The sequence below is a fragment of the Gymnoscopelus braueri genome, assembly GCF_963280865.1.
Source record: "Gymnoscopelus braueri genome assembly, chromosome: 1".
Classification (NCBI taxonomy): domain Eukaryota; kingdom Metazoa; phylum Chordata; class Actinopteri; order Myctophiformes; family Myctophidae; genus Gymnoscopelus; species Gymnoscopelus braueri.
In genome coordinates, this window is record NC_137603.1 from 18,370,617 (window position 1) to 18,386,770 (window position 16,154).

General features: G+C 42.4%; 1 protein-coding gene across 1 annotated transcript in view; it reads left to right on the forward strand.

Annotated features, from left to right (window-relative positions):
- Positions 1-13,943, forward strand: part of LOC308090956 (low-density lipoprotein receptor-related protein 4-like) — a 109,399-nt gene extending 95,456 nt beyond the window's left edge. Inside the window, 18 exon segments of the mRNA XM_080436228.1 lie at positions 182-371; positions 1,179-1,310; positions 1,747-1,887; positions 2,178-2,264; positions 2,584-2,755; positions 3,874-4,036; positions 4,188-4,413; positions 4,851-5,154; positions 6,341-6,559; positions 6,689-6,823; positions 6,961-7,069; positions 7,405-7,549; positions 8,348-8,461; positions 8,770-8,881; positions 9,365-9,429; positions 9,536-9,623; positions 9,981-10,122; positions 12,477-13,943. Of these exon segments, the coding sequence (XP_080292354.1) occupies positions 182-371; positions 1,179-1,310; positions 1,747-1,887; positions 2,178-2,264; positions 2,584-2,755; positions 3,874-4,036; positions 4,188-4,413; positions 4,851-5,154; positions 6,341-6,559; positions 6,689-6,823; positions 6,961-7,069; positions 7,405-7,549; positions 8,348-8,461; positions 8,770-8,881; positions 9,365-9,429; positions 9,536-9,623; positions 9,981-10,122; positions 12,477-12,818 (2,886 nt within the window). The 3' untranslated portion in view covers positions 12,819-13,943.
- Positions 13,944-16,154: the final 2,211 nt, after the last annotated feature.

Here is a 16,154-nt window from a genome sequence, read left to right on the forward strand (position 1 = left end):
GTCAAATAACATCAGAAACGTTGTACTCCATAAGTGAACATTAGTACCACGAGATAAACACAAATTCTAGCTTAGATATTCCAGCAGTATAAACAATGGGATCAAATGTATTGCTTCAGTACAAATTATGTAAAAAATACAAATAAATGTTTATGTATTATGTGTTATTATTTGTGTGTAGGTTTTAATAGGCACCCAGTTGCCCCATCCCTTTGGGCTGACCTTGCATGAGGACAAGCTCTACTGGACAGACTGGCAGTCTAAAAGCATCCAGAGCGCTGACAAACTCACTGGCCTGGGACGCCAAACACTGGCCGAAAACCTAGAGAACCTCATGGACATACACATGTTCCACCGGCACCGTGCCACAGGTCTGTTTGTCTGTTGTCTGTGTGTGTTTGCATGCGTTCATGCCTGCATCTGGAATCGCATATGTGTGCAGATACCATGACCGTGGCAGCCATGTTTGACACGCTAATTTCCTTACGCAGACACTTTATCGGCCCTAGGGCTGATGTCGGTTATCAGCCTTTCTGCCTTTTTGTCAGCCCCTTCATGCAGGGTATGTGGTTATGTGATAAATATGTATTAGACCATGAGAGAAGACCAACATATGTTCTGTAACATACTGTATTCAGAGACCACAGTTACCACACATAGAAAAAGCGCACAACTTAATATTGATGAAGTATTGTGAGAGGCTGTGTTGTACATTAACTAAGAGCAAAGAGCTGGGATCCAATGAAAGTCTTAAAAAAATGTTATACAGGGTAACCATTGGAAACGGGTAACTGGCTCACCATGATGTGCTTTCCCACCATGGCGAGAGACAGAATCTTCCCATCTCCATTTCCCTCCTCCCCAAAAACTAAGTGTCCGATGTCACAGAAAGGATTATGGGGGGACTGGCTAAACTGATCCCTGATCAGAGGGCGAAGAACACCTGGGGCTCATACCAAGTTGAAGCATCGCTGATGGGAGTGATGTATAGGGTTTTCCTACCAAGGATTCCCCCAGGCTCCTGGAATGTCTCCTGTGTCTGTCTCGCCGTCTGCTTGTCTGCAGTTTTGCGTCCTCTGACAGGCTGCTCCTCTACTTTGCCCCAGTCCCCAGCCAATGGAGGGGCTTCAGGGCAACATGTTGAACTTAAGTCTCATGTGTCTCTGTCTCATCTGTAGTGCACAACCCGTGTTTGGTGAATAATGGAGGCTGCAGCCACCTTTGTCTCCTGGCTCCGGCTCCCAAAGCCTCCAGCTGTGCCTGTCCCACCGGCATCAATCTACAGTTGGACGGAAAGACATGTACTCATGGTAAACTTCGTTAATAACGTCATAAACATTATAATGTATAGTGTCACAACACATTATAGTCATGCTTATAGTGGATTATATATATTTTACAGTAGTTTCTTTATCATTTATAATGTTCTACATCCATTTCTCAATATTTTCTAATAATCTAGCGTAAGCTTCTGTTTAATGCCACTCATTATTGAAATCTTGGTGGTTATCATGGCAGTTACTTAAAACTGCTTGGATATACAGGAATCCATGTATTTAGAAATAATGGCCATTAATCAATCATATTGTAGCTTATGTTCAGATATATTTTTAGGCAGTCGTGATGTTTGTTGTCAGCGACACACAATATCATCCATACTGTATTTCCATGAGAAATTATCTACCATAACATCTTTAATAGTCCGTACATTGAGCAAGATTTGAATTTGTAATCTTGAATTCGTAGGCATGAGCAGTTTCCTGGTCTTTGCTCGGAGGACAGACATTAGGATGGTGTCTCTGGATATTCCCTACTTTGCAGATGTGGTTCTGGCTGTGAATGGCTCTATGAAGAACACTATCGCTATTGGAGTTGACCCCAAAGAAGGTGTGTGCGTGTGTATCACATATCTGAGATGTGGCATGACGTTTACACTCTTGTAAACCCTCTGGAGTGTGTGTGTGTGTGTGTGTGTGTGTGTGTGTGTGTGTGTGTGTGTGTGTGTGTGTGTGTGTGTGTGTGTGTGTGTGTGTGTGTGTGTGTGTGTGTGTGTGTGTGTGTGTGTGTGTGTGTGTGTGTGTGTGTGTGTGTGTGTGTGTGTGTGTGTGTGTGTGTGTGTGCATATGTGTTGTATTGAAGCTAGATCTTAACATATGTGCATGTGGCGCCCCCTGCAGGAAAGGTGTATTGGTCTGATAGCACACTGAAGAAAGTCAGCAGAGCCAACATCAATGGAACAGCACATGAGGATATTGTATTCACTGGTGAGGCCAACTTAAATGAGCTATATCATGTACTAATAGTTAATAACGCTGTTTATTTAATTACATTAAATGAATTGTAAGCGTTGACATTTGGGAGTGCCTGGTGGCTCCGCCAGTTAATTCACAGACCTATGCTCCTTGTGAGCCGCGACGAGGATCCATGTTCCAATCCAACCCCCATCATGTCTCACATATGTCTCCTCTCTCTGCCCTTGGGTTCCTGTTTCTCTGCTCTGAACTATCTGAAATAAAGCATAACAATGGCAATAGATATGTAGAAAATACTTCTTTCTTTAATTTGAGTCACATACTCTCTCAGGGTTAATGACCACCGATGGCCTGGCGGTGGACGCGGTGGGCAGGAAGATCTATTGGACAGATACCGGTACCAACCGCATCGAGGTGGCTAACCTGGACGGCTCCATGAGGAAAGTTCTGATCTGGCAAAACCTGGACAGTCCACGAGCCATTGCTCTTTACCATGAAATGGGGTGAGGTTCCAGGGACACATTCTTCATTTTCATATTATTCAGGCCTTCATCTATAATACCATGTTGCATTATTGTACATTACATCACAATGTCTTGTTGTCATATATCCAGGCCAGGGCGACTAAGTGCCGCCAGCTACAGAAATAGCTTCAGTTCCTAGTAATAATAATAACTTTACACACATAGCACTTTTCAAAATGTTACTTCAGTTCCTAGTAATAATAATAACTTTACACACATAGCACTTTTCAAAATCAATGTTACAAGGTGTTTAAAACACTAAAAAGGTGAATGACAAAGTATAATAAAACTAAAATAAAGCTCACAGATGTAGGAGCGCTGCGTGGGTCCTTCCTTAATTTAAGCCAACTGAGACCAGGTGCTCTTTGGAGAGGGTTATCAAATGGTTCTTTTATTCTAAGGAAAATGTAGACAGGTATTGGCTAAATAAAACATTTTTAACTTTGCCTAGCCATGCTACAACAAAGGCTTTTAAATATTTTTACAATTGAATTGTAGACTTTGGACTTTGTCAGAAAAGATAGAATTCATTGGTGAAACCAACATGGTTTTCATGGTGAACAAAGTAAAAGATATGTCCTATACTATTGGTTAGAATATATTCCTGTGATCCAGTGAGAAGACTGGATCAGGAGGAAGCTTTTTTTTATCACGAGACATACAAGAGCCAGGAGGAGGGTAATCTGAGTTCCCAGAAGTTTTTCGCCTTGCATACAAACGGGAGCGGCGAGGAACTTCTGGGCCAGAGCCCTGGTATTTGTGGGCGGGATGTAACTTACGCTCAGAATCTGAGCGGACACGCCTCTTACCGGTCTGAGAGCTGTGCAACTCGTCTAAAAAGTCAGACGAGAGGCAAACAGCAGTACACAACAATGGCGGCCGCAATTTCTCAAGGGGAAATTGCTTCCCGTCGCTCCTATTTACATGTAACACCCACTGCATGTGGATCCCGCCCCCTTTTCTTCATTGGCTGTTGATTTGAATCAGAACTCAGTGGCCGCGCCCCTGTTGTTCAGGCTTTGAGCCTAAGCCTCCCAGACTAGGAGGAGGGTTGCAAGAAAGTTATTTTCTAATTCCTCCAACTGTCTCTCTTACAGCTACATGTACTGGACAGACTGGGGAGAAAATGCCAAGCTAGAGCGTTCAGCGATGGACGGTTCGGACCGTCTGGTTCTCATCAGTAACAACTTGGGCTGGCCCAATGGTCTTTGTATTGACAAGGCAGGCTCGCAGTTACTGTGGGCCGATGCCCATACAGAGGTTAGTGATGACCCAGAGCCATCTTTTCACCCAGTTCTCTGAGTAATATCAGTATGTAACTGGCAAAATAGTTACATATTTTTAGATAAATTCTCTCCTTCTCTCTGGTCTTTACAATTGTATTATTTTTGTATTCTAATCTGTTCTCTAGCGTATTGAGGCTGCTGATCTGAGTGGTCAGAATCGGCATACCCTTGTGTCTCCAGTCCAGCACCCATATGGCTTAACCTTGCTGGGCCCCCACATCTACTGGACAGACTGGCAGAGCCGCAGCATCCAGCGAGCAGACAAAACCAACGGGGCCAACACCATCACCGTACGAGCCAACCTGCCAGGTTTGATGGACATCCAGGCTGTGGACAGAGATAAGCCTTTGGGTGAGTCAGGCTAGTAGTGTTGTTACTGTATGTGAATTATGACTTCAAACGTAAAAAAAAAAGTTCCCCAAATGGTTTTTATGTTTGCTCGCTTGAGATGGAGATGGAAGTATTAATCGGTAAAGACACTTCAGCTATGGAAACGCATTTGTCAAATGAATAAACTTTTTAATAGTAATATTTTTTTCTGGCTTAATGTGTGTTCTTACCAAACTATATTTACCCTAATGTAGCCTATTTGCTTCAGATCATGGAGATGTACATAATTCCCTTTGCTTTTTGCATAATTAGAAAAACATGTACTAATATAAATAAAAAAATTACATGGGTACTGTAGGTTTATTTTTTTACATTGTGAAGTAGGATTTCATTTTCTCTCTCCCCCATTCCCTGCCTTTCTGTTTCTCCCTCTCTTTACTCTCCTCTGCCCTCTACAGGTTTTAACAAGTGTGGCAGGAGGAATGGGGGCTGTACTCACCTGTGCCTGCCCCGTCCAAATGGCACATCCTGCGCCTGTCCCACTGGCATCATGCTGAAGGGAGACGGCAGGTCGTGCGACGACTCCCCGGAAACCTACCTGGTCTTTTCCAACCGCGTCAGCGTGCGCAGAATCTCCCTGGATACCGATGACCACACGGACGTGCACGTGCCCATACCAGAGCTGCACAACGTCATCTCTCTGGACTACGACAGCGTGGACGGGAAACTCTACTATACGGATGTCACCTTGGATGTTATCAGGTAGGAACCAGTGGTGGAAAAAGTACTCAAATGTTTTACTTAAGTAAAAGTATCAATACTGCAATGTAGAAGTACTCTGTTACAAGTAAAAGTTTGGAATAAAAAATGTACTTGAGTAAAAGTACAAAAGTATTGGTATCAAAATGTTCTTAAAGTACCAAAAGTAAAAGTACAAAAAAATTGAAAATAGCAGATCTACAAGCTCACAACGCAAATAGATCAGCTATTTTCAAATAGTCTCGGTATAAAATAGGGCTAAAGTGGTTAATGTATGTTTTATAATGTAATCATTTATATCTGTAAAGTAAATAGTAACTAAAGTTTTCAAATAATTGTAGTGGAGGTACAATAGTTTCCTCTGAGATGTAGTGGAGTAGAAGTAAAAGTATCTATAGACAATTGGAAATACTCCAGTAAAGTAACAGTACCTCAAAATTGTACTCATGTACAGTACTTGAGTAAATGTACTTAGTTACTTTACACCACTGGTAGAAACGCACACATGCTTGGGTATGCACACACACCCAAGAGTGGCCTTGAACTCCTGTAGATTCAACCGTACAAATGGAAATCCTCAACTTATGAGCATATTGGTGGTCTGGCATGTTTAGCCCATGAACTACTGTAGTCCTAGGACTCACAGTGCGACCACAGGCATGCAAACATGTTTAAATGCAACGTTTGCCTCATGTTTAATTCTATTGCTTTCTTACTAATTGTGGCAGGGGAGAACAGGAAGATCACTTTTTCCTTTTTACAAACCTGTCCAGCAGTGGTTCTCAACCCTTTTAATTTCAAGGACCCCTGTTTGATGCATTAGGCCATGGACCCCCAATTGTTTCTATTTTTATCGTGTTATCTCAACTCTGAGAGTGTAACCAAATGGAAATTGATTCCATTTCTACGCTCTCAGAGTTACAGACGCGTAAGGGTCCATTTGGCTCCTAACTATCAATCATTTAGATGAGGACCCCTTGGAACCCCCTCAAGGACCCCTGGGGGTCCCCAGACCTCACGTTCACTGCTGTAGAGTATTGAGCAACTAAAGCTTAACCCTGTGGTGTTCCTACCCTCAAAGTGTGGGCCCCCCTAAATGCCCCCCAACGGGCATTTCAAACAAATGAGCCTTGAATATGCATATGTCATCATTTATCAGACGTAATTAATCACTTCCTTTGTGGATTAGGCGTGCCAACCTGGATGGTACCGGCATGGAGACAGTCATAAGCCAGGGCCTGAAGACCACAGACGGGCTGGCTGTGGACTGGGTGTCCAGGAACATGTACTGGACAGACACGGGACGCAACACCATTGAGGTGGCGCGGCTGGATGGGACTAGCCGCAAAGTCCTAGTCAACAACAGCCTGGACGAACCTAGAGCCATCGCTGTGTTCCCCAGCAAAGGGTGAGAGGCTTACATCCCGGCCTGGACAATATATTAAGTGTTTCTATAAATGGAGCAGTCATAACTTGTTGTTTGTGTGTTTATGAGAGAACGGCTGTGTTTCTCATTCAATTTTCCTCATCTCTCCAGGTACCTGTTTTGGACAGACTGGGGTCACATTGCCAAGATTGAGCGATCCCACCTGGATGGCTCGGACCGTAAGGTTTTGATCAACACCGACCTCGGCTGGCCCAATGGACTCACCCTGGATTATGACACACGGAGGTTAGAGAGGGGCGTGGGGGCTTGGAAATTAGGGGAGGTTGAGTTCAAAGGAGAAACTCAGATTTCTGGTTATAATGTACAAGTCACCATTGTGAGTGTGTGTGCGTGTTTGTGTGAACCTCTATTATTTTACACAGGATTTTCTGGGTGGACGCTCACCTGGACCGGATCGAGAGCTCGGACCTGAACGGGAAGCTACGTCAGATCTTGGTCAGCCCTGTCTCTCATCCCTTTGCCCTGACGCAGGTACACCCCCTCCACTACCCCAAAGCTTTCAAGCGCCGCACTCCTTCCTCGTGGCTACTTCACCTCCTCCACTCACCCTGTTCTCTCACTCCTCACCTCGCCGTGTGACTCACTCGTTTCCTTCTCCCACTCATAACTGAACCCATTGAAACTTAACCATTCCTTCTACTTCCTTCATTTCTGACCCTCCTTTTCCTCCTTCCCTCCCCCCTTTTTTTCCTCCTTCCCCCTCTCCTCCTTGTCTGTGTTTCCCTCTCTCTCTCTTTGTCTCCCTTCCTTTTCCCCAGTTGAAGCCGATGTCCTCCTCTCTAACCCCTTTCTCCCGCCTCTCGCAGCAAGACCGTTGGATCTATTGGACGGACTGGCAGACCAAGTCCATCCAGCGAGTGGACAAACACACAGGCCGCAGCAAGGAGACTGTTCTGCCCAATGTGGAGGGCCTCATGGATATCATAGTGGTGTCACCGAACCGACAGACTGGTGAGTGGGCTCTGGAACAGTATGGCGGAGAAGATTGGACAGATGACTCTGGTCGAGAGCCGGATTTGAACCCATGGCAGGCCGTACTTACACACTGAAAGTTGTAACACGTATTCGATTTGTTCTTTTTTTAGTACTGTTTTTAATTCATAACGTATCCCTGTCCATTTTGTCTTGCTTGCATTCATTGATTGGTTGGTTGTATGGTACCTTACTGCCACAGTTTTTCTAGTTCAAAACCAATATCTCTGCTGTCTTTTGACAGACAATTAACAAGGATACTAAATAATCAAGTTAGTTAGGACTGACAGATGTCATCTATGGGTATTGCCTCGTCTCCGCTAGTTCTGTTCAGCTTGCTAGCAGAGGTTTTTCCTGTGTACTTGTATTTTTACAACTTATGAGCCACCATGAGCCACAAAAATCTAACAACAAACTAATCTGTCTGTTTAGTCTGTGTTTGGCACTCAGTGACTGGGGATGCTAGTGTTTGGTTTGTGTCACCTTAGCTAGCGAGGGGGAATCAATTCAATACTAATGTATGTTGCAGAATACGGTACACAGTATTGTAGCTTGCGATTCACTTTTTCCATACAGTGGCATACAGATGTTGGTTTTGAGCTAGACATGATCCTGGTCAGTACTATATGTGTACATCAACCAAATTCAACAAAATAAAGTTGTATTATATAGTGTTATATATTATTAAATGATTATTAACCAACTGTGTTGGTGCCATATGGGACGCATGGGGGTTTTGTGTTGAGGCAGTTAAGGAACCCCTCTCCTCCCTTCCAGGTACAAACCTTTGTGGGGCGAACAATGGAGGATGTACACATCTTTGTTTCGCCAAGACCAACAGCTTTGTGTGCGCCTGCCCGGATGAGCCTGACGGCAGACCCTGCTCGACAAGTGAGTGGACTGTTGCAGTGGTTCTCAAACTTTTTCGTGCCAAGGACCCCCAAATTATTATGTATTTTGTCGGACCCCCATCTGAAAATGTTTTGTCCCAGGGACCCCCAGAAGAGAAGATTTGTGTTAACTTTTTTTTTTAATTATTCAAAATGATATAAGAATGTTAAAAAATATCAGATGTACAAGCTCGCAGCGTGAAGCATGAAGTGACGCGCTGTGAGCTTGTATATTTGCTATCTATAAAGTGGATGAGTGCAGGGATTGCCTTTTGAACTCAAGGTGTTAATCAACATGGATACGTTCAGTTTCAGGTTTTGTCCCTACCTCGCCTGACAGGAGAATGACCAGCACGCCATCTCCCAAAAAGATACCCAAAATCCCCACTGACGCACCGCGTCAGGGACCCTCACTTGTCAAGTATGTTTATGTTCCCAGTAGTACTAGATAACATTTTTATATAGAAACCTTTAACGGGACACTAGTCCCGTTAAAGGTTTCTATATAAAAAAGTTAAAAGTGCTCAACCAATGATGACACTTGGGTACAATCCGTGAATATGTTGACTATAATGCTGGCTTCCTGTTTTTAGCCACTACTTTCAGTTGCTGTGACATTGTCTTTGTTTGTTGTTTACGGAAAAATGTCAATCTTGACTTCAGAAAATATGAATCATGTTGATGCATGGCTGAAACAGAATTGTCTCTGTTAATGTGGAGCATATTTTAAATATTGTTGTTTCTATAGACTATGATAACTATCAGTAATTATCTGAAATGCACATCTACAGTGTGATAGTGTTCCTTTATGACTCACAGAAACCCTGCAGGCAATTACATTGTTTTTAAAGTCATTGGGTACCTTTTTATCTCACTAATGCTGTGTTTTCAATCCATGATATAGCTGCACTGACAAGAACCTAAACATGGAGGGGTGCTTGCAGAGCAACGTGGTAACCGCTCCCCATGGTCAGTACTAGATATCTGCTGTCCTCATCACTCAGTTCTTCACTTGTATCTAACTTAAGGTTTTCTGTGCACACATGGGACTAATGACACCTGTCATCTCTCTTAGGGGAAGGACTTCATATCAGCTACGTGATTGGTGGAATTCTGACCATCCTAGCTATTCTTATTCTTATTGCTGCCTTCATTATTTACAGGTAACCATCTGCTTCTTTTCTTTTCTTGTTTTTAACAATTAGTAGCCCTAATATGATGAACTTAAACTTAAATTATCATAATGTAGAAATTGGCTCATTACATTTGTACAACAGAACACAAATTTTTTTTAACAACAAAATTAGATTAAGCAAAATCTCAAGCTTTGCATATGTAGGGCAGTTGCGTAAAGTAGTACTTAGTAACTGTACTTGGTCGACAAATTTGGAAAGACTGCATAGAAATATGATCTGTGAAAAATAATGCTAAATATTTGCTGAAGTGTATACCATAGACAATAGAATCCAAAGGACGTATTGAGGAGGTCACATAATCAAATGTCTCTCATCCGTCAACAGGCATAAAAAGTCAAAGTTTGCAGATCCGGGGGTGAGCAACCTGACCTACAGCAACCCCTCATACAGGACTTCCACACAGGAAGTGAAGATTGAGGCATCGCAAAAGCCTCCAATCTATAACCAGCTTCGATATAAGAAAGAGGTAAGTGCTCTCGTTCGAGTCCGGGCCTCAAAATCAACACCTTACCCAGATACTTTTTCTTTAATGGAGAAAGGAACTTGAGGTCAATCCATCCTGAGTTTGTCTCAGCAGTGCTTTAGATTGTTTCAGAAATACATTTTAATATTTTGTGTAGATGTTTAATCATTACTGATGGTGTAGTCCATTGAAGCAATAAATCCTCACTGTGTACAATACTGACAATTGAGTAAGATGGAGTTCAGCAGCATGTGAGAAAAATGTGCCTGTAGTTTTTCCGTCTAAATGCGTCACTTGGCGGATAAAAGACAGATTATTTTCACTTGTTAACCCTGTTTTATATAGATCCTAGTACTACTGTCTTGTTTGCATCGATTTTAATCCTCCACGGGTTGGCCAATCGATCTGAAATTGCTCATTGCTATTGAGGACTGGCATAGGCAGGGACTGATGAAGCAGATTTTTCCTCAGCATTTTACAGACTACAGGAAGCGGGACTTGTACGGGACCATGGACAGAGCTAACAGTAGAGAGCAAATGACTTGAGTGTAGAAGGCTGCTGGATTCCATGTGTCCCAGTGTTAATGCAAAATATGTATGTGAGTGTACATTCGCCATAAAAATGGATAGTAATCTACAGTGAGTAAAAAGAGGAATACCCACAATATGTCCACTGTGAAGGTTGGCCGGATGGTCACGGCTCCAAAACAATTTTTGCGGATACGACCTGCTGTGGGCTTGTAGATCGGCAATACCGTCGTGCATCAAAGCATAACTCAGCATAGACATACCAGGCATAGAAAGCGAAGCTCACCTGTGGTCTACAGGACCACAATGAAAAGAAGCCCTTAGGACTTTTTGTGTTGTCTTTTTAGCATTATTGTATAAATATACCTCTGTACTATTTTGTAAACTGTTAATAGTATACGTAATACTATGTGTATATACCGTATATCTATGCGCTGTGCGCTGAATACCTGCGCCCACAGAGGCCAAGTTCACTTGAGAGTGAACTGCGCATGTGCAAAACTTAATATGGGAAGTCGATGGTAAAGATTTGTGTGCCCAGAGAAGTTAGTTTAGACAACGTAGAACGGTTTTATCTACATTTTATGGCAGATTATAAATTTTACTCACTATTCATTAACCATGTAATATTTACCTTGTTGGTTTGATCATTTTAAATATATAGAAAATATATTTTAAAGTCATATTTATTCAAGGAAGATCTAGGTTTGGGAGAGGTTGTGCGGCGCACTAGCACCCTCTATTGACGGGCCGCCACTGTTTAAAACCATTGCAATGTCCATGTTCAGAAATGCATTCAGATGTACAGATATTGTTGAGGAACATACAACACTGATGCTACAAACAGTCACTTCCAAGCTGGCCAGCGATGATTAATTCGAAGCAGCTGTGCAGTTAGATGACACTGTGTGCATTGTCCTTGTTAGTCTCTATAGGGCACAGGCTGCCCGTGACAGGATGATAAAATATAAAATAAGGATTAAATGGATATTCCACCGCGCCTTAAGCCGAAATCAGGCTGATCCGGTGTGTCTCAGGAGCGGACACATATAACTGAATAAAGAAGGCGCTGGAGTAACCCGGATGATTGGAGCCTTTTTATTTTTATTGAAATAAAAAGGCTCCAGCACCTTCTTTATTCAAGATAATATAAGCCTTTATCGAGCCTGGAGGGAAATTCAGGTGTCATAGCAGCAAAAGTAATGACAATGAAACACAGATGAGGCACAGTTAACAGTAAAAGTCAAGTTCTCCTTTAACGTGAGATACAAACACTCACCGACCCTGGCACTTATGAATGTATTCCTTTCTTTTCCTCCCCCCTGTCTCTCACTGCAGCGCTCTCATCCTTACAATACCCTCTCTCCCTATATCTTTTGACCCACTTGTCCTGCAGAGAGGTAGCTACACTGCATGTAGGAATCATGCCTTTGCCAATGCTCTCTGATTTATCTTATTCTCTTCTTAACCTTTAGGCTCCTTTGTCTATTCATACCCTCAGCTGTTCTGTCCTATCAGTGCATGTGACGCCTTTATCTGAAATCAGGTATTCCTTGGCTTGGAATACATTTTCAGAGCACTCTAACTGCTGGCATGACATGTCAGTTCACACGCTACTATTGTCTTGTGGTGTGATGTTTAACACATGGAAACATTGTGTGTCTAACCCCAGCACAGCATCACTAAATGGACCCAGCGCGCTGTACGTTGGGCTGCAGTTGGAGAACTTGTTGTGGAATGTTTTGCTGTTGGGTTGTGATTAACACATGACCAGCGCTACGCCTGACATCGGGCCAGCTCTAACTGCCTGTGTGCGCTTGCTTCCCTAGGGAGGAGGGGATGGAGGTTACACCAAGGAGAAGATCCGCATCGTGGAGGGCGTGTGTCTACTGTCCAACGACGAGCTGTATTGGGACGACCTGAAGCAGATCAAGCCTTCACGGGGCGGCCTGCACACCTGCATGCGCACAGACACAGTGTCCCTGCAGGCCAGCAGCGCGTCGCTGGACGACGGTGAGACGGAGCAGCTCCTCCAAGAGGAGACGTCCGAGTGCTCCTCCATAACCACCCTGACTCCCTCCACCGTCACCCCGCAGCGCCACGCCCAGCACAGCCTGCCCGACACTGGGTGGGCGTCCATACGCAAGCCCTCCACCGAGAGCGAAGTGTGAAAGGAGCTCTTGGTCCCCCGACCCCACCCCACCCTTGCCATGCGCTCTCACGCCTGCATACATAACAGACTATACATGTGTATTTATAAATGGTACAAACTTCGAACCTGCACACATTGACATTGGCATTTCCTGTTAATATGTAGAGTTACACAAATATGCCAGTACACCGTTCATCAGAAGTGCATATGGACCTCATTATACACACAAAAGAAAACACTCATTTTTCTCCAATCATGGGACTCCTTGCCCACCGTCCTACTTGCACACATACAGAACACTCTCAGCGCAAGTTTCGCTTGTAGGCAAAACGTAAGACAATTGAAGAGCATGCTGTAATAAGGAAGCGAAAGACTCTAGGAAGAATTTAAAAAGCATGTGCAAGAGAGAGAGAGAGAGAGATGTGGGCGTGTCTGGAGCCTTTTTGAAAGGATGTAAACTCCCCCGGTAAGGGACACATCTTTGTATATGTAAACCTTTTTGTGGATTTTTTTTTTGTTTTGACAAAGCTAAAACAATATACTCTCGGACTATATAACAAAAATGCTCGCTCTTTCAATGCCACTCACGATTTGCCATATCATTATGAACTCTATTTATGAACTTTTTGTACTCTGGAGTGGTTTTGCTGATTATTTTTTGAGAATGGTGAACTATGTACAGAGGTGCCCAATTTTCTCATAGCAAGGAATATAAATATTTCATATGTTTCAAAATAGACTAATAATAGACATATTTTGGCCACTTCTATATAGGAAAAATATATTGAGTGACCAAAATACATTTGTGAAAATGTATTTCCAGAGTCTGAAATATATTTTTCAAATACATTCTTTGGTCAAAACATTTTATACATTTTGCGACACACATGATGAGATTTAAAGGATTTTTTTTTTTTTTTTGCAGTATGCGATGCAAAAGTTATATTTATGACAGTGCCAAAGGGCGGGGCTTCACAGAAATCTTCACACTTTTTTCTTTGTCTACGGTACAGCAGATTGACTGATTGAAAACTCACTCCATCGTCTGGGAAAACTGTTGATCTGACACGTGTCAGCCAGGGCTTAGCTGATATACACTCAATTGAGTGTCCATACAGGACAGGATAACATTTTGGTTTTTTTTTTTAAAACATTGCTGATCCTTGGGGGGAGGGAGGGGGGGGGTGTATTGGCAGAGGAAGCTGTGATGAAGTATAGCCCAAGTGCCAAACATTTCTTTGTTTTATGTTATTCAGTTTTATTTATATTTCTCGATGGTTGTTTAAGTGTACATGGCATTCTTTGAGGCGTTCTCATTAAAGTAGTCAACTCTGGTAATGCAATGTGCGCTCACAGTTTATACTATAGATCAATATAACAGATATTTCCCTCTGTAATATGGAGTGTACTGTATGAGACACTTAAGAATACTGTGTATATCTGAACCCACTAAACAGTGACTTTAGAGTTTAGAAATATATTCACTGACAACTTAATGGAACCTTAATTTAATACAAGTAAATATATTATGCATTGCTTTAACATTGAAGAGTGCCGTTGTCTGTTGCAAGAATATGGTACAAAGATGTATAACTATATTGATGTATCGGTTAAAACTTTTCAGAACCATGTACTTTGAAGTATCTTGTATGAGTTCAGCAACTTGCTGATTTGCTGCTAGACAAAGCACTGAGGCTAATGAAAGAGGGCCTTGGCAGCTACGGTAAACTTAGTCTCTGATCATTGGTTGATAGTCTGTTGCAGCGCGTCAGAGCGACCCAATCATCCCAATTTACAATCCCTCCCACTCTGCTCAGAAACTTCACTAAAAGTGTACAGATTTTTTACCATGCAGGTAAAAAAAAGCAAGGCGTTTGTGTTGAAGATATTGTGTTTTGTTGTATAGAGTCTTGTACAAAGGGATTTCATGACCGTTTTGACTTGTATTAATTTTACTCACTGGAGAAGAACAATTTTTTTTTAATTGTTTTTGCTGGTTGGTTTTAACCACTGTGTTTCCGAGTCTTGTAAATGATAGGGAAGACGGCAGTTATTTAATAGTGTTCTTCTATGTTATGAGATCTTGGTTGCGTATAACTATTGTAAAGTTAACAAAAAAAAGAGGTATTTATGATTTCTGTTTGGTTGTCACTTAATGTGTAAATATGAAAAAGACTGTATATGTATTTCCATTGCAGTACTAACAAGCTGTGTTGTGATATAGTGAATTTATCCCTTTGCTATCTTTTAATATAAAACTGCATTTGCATTTTAATGAATCTTGTGACTCATTCAACTTTGTTATATCATGATTCCTTTTTTTTTTAAGTTTTAACTTGAAAACGATGGTATATTTCTTTTGACAGTGAAATAGTGCATACCACAGAATGGCTTACAAATAAGATGAGCATATACTGTACATTCAGGCACTTTATCAGGTACACCTCCCCAGTACTGGTTCAGACACAGCCCCCACCATCCCCACCCCCCCCACCCCCATCATCCTTTTGAAGTTAGATGAGTTGTGCACTATGAGATGCCGTCTGCACACCACTGTTATAAGGAGTCTGGATGTTCTCTGACCTCTCTCATTGACGAGTCTACAACAACTTACTGCCCACAGAACTGCTGTTGACTGGATGCGTTTTGATCATTGCACCATGCTGCAAAAGTCTCTGGAGAGTGGCTGTTTCTGTGATGCTGAAACCACTGGCACCAACAGTATATACTGTATTTATTCTTTGATGTCTTCTGTTGAAATAACAGGATACGGTAATAATTCTGTTTGAGTTATGGTGGAGTTGCATGTTTTCATTAACCAATGATTTTTCCATTGAGTTCCACTTCAAACATGAAGACTAACATCCATAATAACCGTTAAAGCATAAGAAAAACTGTGATGAAACGAGGAGCACAGGGTTCACAGTGTTAACACGCTCTCTACATGTTCCCCACTAATTACGTACATACTCTAATAGGATTTAGATGCAAGGTGAAGATGATCCAAAAGGTGGACACCGCCATATGTCCACACCACAGAGACTTGGAAAATGTTTGTGACAACTACTTAGCCTGGGGCCTGTTCCTCAAAAGGTGAATTAGAGCTAAAGCCTGGCTTTACCACCTATCCTGGCTTAATTTAGCCAGGATTAGAGCTGACTCGGTTCCTCAAAAGGTGAATTATCTTGAAGATTAGTTTAGCCAGTTCACCCTGGCTAAGTTTAGCCTTATCCGATTCCTCAAAAGAGAATTGAAGCAAGCCTAGCTTAGTTACCATGGCAATTTAGCTGTGAAGTTAGCCTGGTCAGGAGCAGGCTAACAGCCAAGCTTACTTAAGCCAGTGCCTTGTTCTTCA